The sequence below is a fragment of the Solanum stenotomum genome, unplaced genomic scaffold, assembly GCF_019186545.1.
Source record: "Solanum stenotomum isolate F172 unplaced genomic scaffold, ASM1918654v1 scaffold32793, whole genome shotgun sequence".
NCBI classification, from domain to species: domain Eukaryota; kingdom Viridiplantae; phylum Streptophyta; class Magnoliopsida; order Solanales; family Solanaceae; genus Solanum; species Solanum stenotomum.
Window position 1 is genome coordinate 101,293 of NW_026032129.1, and position 7,595 is coordinate 108,887.

At 32.4% G+C, this 7,595-nt stretch overlaps 1 protein-coding gene across 1 annotated transcript; it reads left to right on the forward strand.

The window, feature by feature from the left end:
- The first annotated feature begins 3,399 nt into the window (after window positions 1–3,399).
- LOC125852199 (aquaporin PIP2-1-like) lies at window positions 3,400–4,673 on the forward strand. Its single transcript, XM_049531923.1, has 3 exons — window positions 3,400–4,045; window positions 4,118–4,258; window positions 4,340–4,673. Exons 1-3 carry the CDS (start codon window positions 3,461–3,463, stop codon window positions 4,451–4,453), a joined length of 840 nt encoding a protein of 279 aa, XP_049387880.1. The 5' UTR covers window positions 3,400–3,460; the 3' UTR covers window positions 4,454–4,673.
- The last annotated feature ends 2,922 nt before the right edge of the window (window positions 4,674–7,595 follow it).

Below are 7,595 nucleotides of genomic sequence, written 5' to 3' on the forward strand. Positions count from 1 at the left end.
CATGTTATAGGGAGGAGAGCGGCGAGCGAGATTGGGAGAGGGAGGAGAGAGGTGAGTGAGAGAGGGCAGAGAGTGAAGAGAGGCGAATTGTATATGTATATCTGTCGAATTGTATATGTATATCTGTCGAATTGTACATGTATATCTGTCAAATAATTGTATATATGTAACTAGTATACATTTGTATTTGTGGAGGGAGGAGAGAGGTGAGCGAGAGAGGGAAAAGAGAGTGGAGAGAGGCGAATTGTATATGTATATTTGTTAGATAATTGCATATATATATATATATATAACTGATATACATATATATTTGTACATATGGCGAGAGATTGGGAGATGGAGGAGAGAGGCGAGCGAGAAAGGTCAGAAAGTGAAGAGAGGCTAATTATATTTGTATATATGTCATATATATATATATATATATATATAGGTGTATGTATGTATAATTTGTATTTGTATTTATATAAAAGAGGACATGTGACGTAATTAAAACTAAAATTAAGCTGCGAGCCGTAATTAATTCAAATTATAGCTATATTAGCTAATTAACTAGTATATATTTGTTTTTCCGCATAATTTTCCTCATCTAATATCATTAATTCTCACTTGTAAGTGTACAGTCACTTGTAGAGTTCACTTTATCATTAATTCTCAATAGTGACTGTACATACAACTTTCAAATATTTATACAAGATGTATTAAGTATTACATTCATATAAACAAAATAGCCTTGTTATGTTGGTTTAGTTGACCCTATAAAGTATAAGGTGTATCTATATATATATATATAGTATAGTGGTATCACTTATGTTTTATATATTTACTTTTGCACAATATTCATATGAAATTCTATATTTAGTAGTAATTTTTTCTGATGAAATAGTCTCATGTCACATAGTCGTTGAATGTGCATTCTCTTCTTCATTGTCAAGTAAATTCAAAATAAAATTCCACAAATGAGATAATATAATTGAAGTCGCATTGCAATACTTGTAATTTCACTTAACAAATACACGAGTCTTGAATACAATTAAATCTCTTTATAATATCTAGTTTCTTTGAACCACTTCTTTTTTTTACCTTAATAGTTTTTTTCTGAAATAACTCTGATGAGAAGAAGAAAAAAAGTTAAGATACCCTCCTAACCTAATTCTAAATACGAAAAATCAGACAAATTGAATGACATTATTATAAAATGATTTAGTTAATCCCAACAAAAATCTCTTGTTTTGATCTGTTTAATTTATCATATTATGCTATATTTATCACAACTCACAAGATTATCCATCCAGAAGGTTCATTAGTAAAGGTGTATGTGTATATGACACATTATTATATGTACTATTAATAATAATGATAGTAAGGAGTGTGAGACTAACTTTTTTCAATAATCAAACAGACAAAACTAGTGGAGATTCATTGAATAAAGACAATGTGCACACCGACCATTCAATATCATCCACAACCCTAATTTTTATACTAACCATATGATTGTTGTGAATTATTATTTTGCCATTGAACTCTTATTGTTCAACACGTGGCAATCTTTTTCACCACATGCCACTATTTTCTAAAGTATATTTTGCTTCTTTTCTAAATTGGAGGTCATGAGTCATGACCTTTCCCTAATTTGCACATTTTTTTTTCTTATCAAGCTCACTCAAGATGACATAATGCCATTTGTTACGGAAAAAAAAACAAGATGATCATATTTGATTTCGAGATTGACTTATTTTTTAACTTGATAATTATACAATTATAGAGTTTTTTTTTTTTAGCCTGAAATACTATGGTAAGCGCTTTTTTTACTTAATGATCAATCAATATATTGATTATGAGTCTTGAATTTGTCTCGTTATGTGCCTAGGCCTAAAGAGCAATACATAAAAATATCTTCATGGACTTGAGTTAATATTGTATAAGTCGATATTAAGAACACAAATTATACATTAGATGTGAAAAAATATTGGTATCCCTCTAGAATTATACCCTTTGCATACACTTTCTTTCCATATTATTTTAGAAAGACAACTAAAGGACGTGGTAGTGGATGCAACTGCTTGTTTCTTAATTAGAGATTTTGAATTCAAGTTGTGTAAGAATTAGTTTGGTAGGAAGTGTTGTTCCTTAAATGGAGCACTAAGTAGCGTAAACTTAAATTAATCGGATTTTAATATGAATATCGAATACGGATAACTATTGCTGACGTGGAGACAGGTTAGTGGGCGGTCTAAAAGGACCTACAATAGAGAAAAAAGAAATGGTTCATCATTCATGATGATGATGGTCGGTTTTGTGTGATTGAAATTTTTTTGCCGTTTGATTTTGATATGTCATCAAAGGTCATTTTCGTCCATGCTGAATCCAAAACCTAAATAACAAAAAAAAAACTTGAAATAATCGATCAAAATGCACAAAAAAAATAATTATTATAATTTCAGTCTATTTATAGTACTGTAATTTCATGCGCTAGTTGATTGTGTTTTTTGGCAAAGAATTCTCTTGGTATAAGATTATTCTTTTTGGTAATTGCTATTATTGGTCCACTTGAAAATTTGGACAACATAAATAAAGAACATTCTATTCCTGATAAAAAAAATTGAGGTTCGAATCTTGAAAATGAAAATTTTATAGTAATATATTTGGTATAATTTGAATTCAGATTAACGAGATCTCAAAACCATTTTTTGATGCCGGATGGGGAAAATTATTATTGGTTTGAATTTTCAAAAGGTTAATAAGAAAAATGTGAAACACACAGAAGGAAAATAAATTGAATTTGATTTTTCAAAAAAAACATATATTCAATTCTCAACAACCTCATTGAACTAATGTTCTAGTGTAACTTAATGTTGAGTATTAATGTCGGAAGATGTGAAGGACAAAATACGAAAAACATTACTCATGAAATTTTCTGTTTCAACAAAAATCAATATTTTTTTATTTTTATAAAATTTATTTTCATAGAAATTGTGAAGAACCATTTTTACATTAAAATATTTTTTTCCGTATCGAACGGATCCCAATCGAAATTCGGTGCCCAACGTACCCCACAAATTTGCCGACCCACGAGTTAGAGGTAGGGGTCACTCTACCACTAAAAAGGACAAAGAAAAATATGGAAACTACTACATACATCCACCTCCTCAATATCACTTCAATTATTGAATTTTTCTTTTTTCATTTTTCGTTTGATATCTGATATTCATATTAAATATTTCAAATTTACATAGTACACGATTTATTTTTAAAGTGCACAATTTCAATATTATTTTATTTTATTTTTGAACATTTAAACACAAGAACTCTGATTAAAAATAAATGAGTCTGAGACTTCAATTATTAGGCCAATTTTCTCCATAAATACCCCCCCTTTCACACCTCATCCATTCCACTACACTCTGTTTTCTCAAATCACAAAATTAACATATTCTTCTTCTTCTTCTTTTTTGGTGTACAAATGGCAAAAGACATTGAAGTTGCTACTGAATATGCCCCAAAAGATTACCAAGATCCACCCCCAGCACCCTTAATTGACCCTGAAGAGTTAGGAAAATGGTCATTTTACAGAGCCATAATTGCTGAATTCATAGCTACTCTTTTATTTCTCTACATAACTGTTCTCACTGTTATTGGGTACAAAAGCCAGAGTTCTACTGATCAATGTGGTGGTGTTGGTATTCTTGGAATTGCTTGGGCATTTGGGGGTATGATTTTTGTACTTGTTTATTGTACTGCTGGTATTTCTGGTGGACACATTAACCCTGCTGTTACATTCGGCCTTTTCTTGGCACGAAAAGTATCGTTGGTTCGGGCCATAATGTACATTGTAGCTCAGTGTTTAGGAGCCATTTGTGGTTGTGGATTGGTTAAATCTTTTCAAAAAGCTTATTATGTTAAATATGGTGGTGGTGCTAATATGTTGAATGATGGATATAGTACTGGTACCGGTTTGGGTGCGGAGATTATTGGAACTTTCGTTCTTGTTTACACTGTTTTTGCTGCTACTGATCCTAAGAGGAATGCCAGAGACTCACACGTTCCTGTAAGTATAATTTTGTGATGTAAAGTTTAATGATGATCCGTTAAATTAAATCTTCAATTCTGATAATTGAAGGTATTGGCGCCACTTCCAATTGGATTTGCGGTGTTTATGGTTCACTTGGCTACAATTCCTGTTACTGGAACTGGTATTAATCCTGCTAGGAGTTTTGGGGCTGCTGTTATTTATGGACATCACAAAGCTTGGGATGACCAAGTAAGTAAATTTGATTTGTTGATTTTTGAAATACTATATTTTGGTTGATTAATTGAATTTTTGGCTGTTAAATTGTAACAGTGGATATTTTGGGTTGGACCATTTATTGGTGCTGCAATTGCTGCATTTTATCATCAGTTTATTTTGAGGGCTGGAGCTGTGAAAGCACTTGGTTCATTCAGGAGCAATGCCTAATTATCATGAAAAATTGAAATTGTATATAAGTATTTGAGAAGAAAAGTCTCTTTGAATTATGTTGTTAGAGTTGTCTTGGCAGTTTGGCACTTATTTTAGATTTGCCAAACAACTTTTCTACTTTGTTTCCCTTTTCGTTTTTGTGTGTGTTTCTGTAATTTTCACTATGCTATTTTTTAAGCATCCAAATAATGAAATAGCAAGGCTATTGTCCATTTAACTTCCCCCTTCTTTATTATAACGAATTAAAAAATAATATTCAATTTAACTCAATTTCAAAAATTAAATTCGAAAGCGTTCATTGTTTATGACCATAGGCCAATACACATCCTTTTTTTTATTTTGATGTGTGACTGGTCAACACCCAACCTCACGCTGAGAGATGGTATGGGGCCACCATTGAGAAACAAGATTGTAATTGGTTCCACTGTAATATCATGATTAAGAAAAAAATTAAACATCGAGTCATTTTCAACCCAAAAAGGCTAATACTTCAAAAGTGAAGAATTGTTCAAGATATCATATAAGAAAGTCACCCAATAAACATTAATTCGAGGCTGAGCTAGATAGACGCGAGAAAGTTTTAAGGAATTGTTTGATGTGATGTATAATGTATAATAATTATGAGATAAAATACATAATTATTTTATTTTGCGTTTGGTTAGAGATATTAAATAGTTGTTGAATTATTTATGTCAGTGATGACTGATGAATAACTTCTTTGACTTTAATCCCACTAAACTTTAATCTTTAACTAATTTTACCTTTTAACAAATTAATGGGAGGCTAGAAGGGATTATCGTAAGAGTTTCTTGTGTTTAACTTTTAATTGAGTAATATTTTAGAGTTCACCTTATGCACAAAAAGGGGTGCATTGTATACGTTTCAATTACAGAATCAAGTGACACAATTATTATAGTAATAACGTAAAGTTAAGAACACATATATTTTTAACGGGTTGGATTAAGTGGGGTAGGTCAATAAAATGATTAAATTAGGTACCTTATTGTTTCTTACAAATTTAATTTAAAATAAAAAATTTATTTCAAAATAATTCAATGAAAAAAATAATTTAAATTGATTAGATGACTTTTTAGGTGAAGTACTGAGTGACTTTCTAAGTAATTACTCTAGGTTGAGTGACTTTTGAGTTATAAAATAAAGTTGCGTAAATTATTTTAAGTTGAGTGACTTTTAAATTATAAAATAATATAAGAGAATTTTACACAAATTCCATAGTGTTAAGAGCTAATTACATCTTATCTCAACTCTTTTCCAAATCACAAAAAGCTCTTAAATTTGGTGAAATCTGGATATATCTCAAAACGTTCCGTTACATCATGTCCCAATTTCTGATACACCGCTCGACGTCCTAATACATCGCGTCTTGGTTTCGAATACATCAATCAATGTCTTAATACATCGTGTAAAGTGATATATCCAAGAATAGGAGAGAGTAGGAATTTCTGTAATTTTTTTCAAATGGTAGAACATTATAAAGAATATGATAAAATAAGTTGTATTTATGTAATTTTTTCATAAAATAAAGTAACTATGAAGTAAATTATCCTAAATAGTGTGAGCAAAATATCGCAAAGTGGCCACTCTTGCTCAATTTGGCTCAAACCTTGATGCTCATACTAAGATGAGAAATTCTCGAATAAAGCTGCTAGTACCAGGTGAGCTCATATTGGCCAAAGTGGAAGAGAAGAAAATGATAAAGAGATTTGGAGCTAAAAGAACGAAAGGGTTGGTGTGACCACAACTACAGTCATATCCCTTAAAGATTTACTGTTTGGATGGTACTTTTCAATAAGGATGGCAATTGGGCGGGTTGGATCAAATTTGGACGGGTCATAATGGGGTTAAGACAACAATCAAATCAAGACCCAACCCAATACAACCCAAATTTGTTTGGGTCAAAATGGATAAGATAATGGGTTGAATTATGGGTTAAGACCCAACCCAATCCAATTTTTACTAAGCTTAATTAATTTATTTGTTCTTTTAAACTATTTTAGTACCTAATAAAATTATTATTTTTCTTTATTATGCTATATACAACATATCAAATTGAAAAAAATATTAAAAATATTTCGACAAGATTTTTCATGAGTCAATTCAGATTACATATCAATCTAGGATGAACTCATAGGCGTCCTCACTCTCAGAACCATGGAACACAGGTGGTTTCAATTTCAAGAACTTAGTCCACATCTCATGTTCATTACCAGTCATAATAGGACCTAACAAAGGACGAAAGAAAGCATCAGTACCTACAGTTCCACCCACCTTGGGAACAGTGATAGCAATAGGGGGATTAACGGGAGCTTAAGTTGCTTGAACAGAGGGAAACACTCCAAGACCAACCAATCCTTTCAGGAAAAACATAATCTGATGAGCTAACATTGGATCTAAGGGAGGGATACATGTAGTCTCAGCCTACACCTCTTACTCTTGTCCAACACTTTCCTCATCCTCAATCTCTACATTCTCTTCTATCTCATCGTGATGCGCATGAGGGGGCATTCTCAACCGGAGCTCCATCCCTAGTTGGTGCTATCCTTCCTCGGCCTCTACCCCTTGCTTTTTCTTTACTCTTGCCTCGACCGCGGCCTCTGCTGCGGACTCCTCAGTGGGCTCATTGACGGGAGCTGCGGGCATGACACCGTTGAACCTAGTGTTAACCATCTGCGAATAGAAGAGTGTAGAAGATTAGATACCAATTTGGATCACCGGATACCAATTGGACCCAAGTTATAGCACGAAAGGAGACAAAAGAAAACAAAGAGATTTCCAAAAGTCCTATAGCCTCTCGAAGAAAAGTACAGACGTCTCCGTATCATTCTGCAAGACTCTACTAGACTCGTTTTGGTACATCGAAATCAACGAACTTAGGGCTCTGATACCAACTTTATCACGACCCAGACCGTTGTGATTGACACCCACACTAACCCTCCGATGGGAGAACCGTTACTACAACCCAACTAACCAAATTAACGAAAACTAAAACATTTAAAAATACGAAAGCAGGTTTAAATGTCTAAAAAAAAAATAGGGAGTTCCCATAAACTCCAAAAGTCTAATCAAAATAATTGCAGAAATAAAGCCTAGAACCTGAAAGTCAATGTACCAAAACATT

Excerpts from the sequence above, each read along its gene's own strand:
- LOC125852199 (XM_049531923.1), top strand. The coding sequence starts at position 3,461 with ATGGCAAAAGACATTGAAGTTGCTACTGAATATGCCCCAAAAGATTAC. Across the intron at positions 4,046-4,117 it reads CCAGAGACTCACACGTTCCT|GTATTGGCGCCACTTCCAAT; the intron begins GTAAGTATAATT and ends TGATAATTGAAG. Across the intron at positions 4,259-4,339 it reads ACAAAGCTTGGGATGACCAA|TGGATATTTTGGGTTGGACC; the intron begins GTAAGTAAATTT and ends AAATTGTAACAG.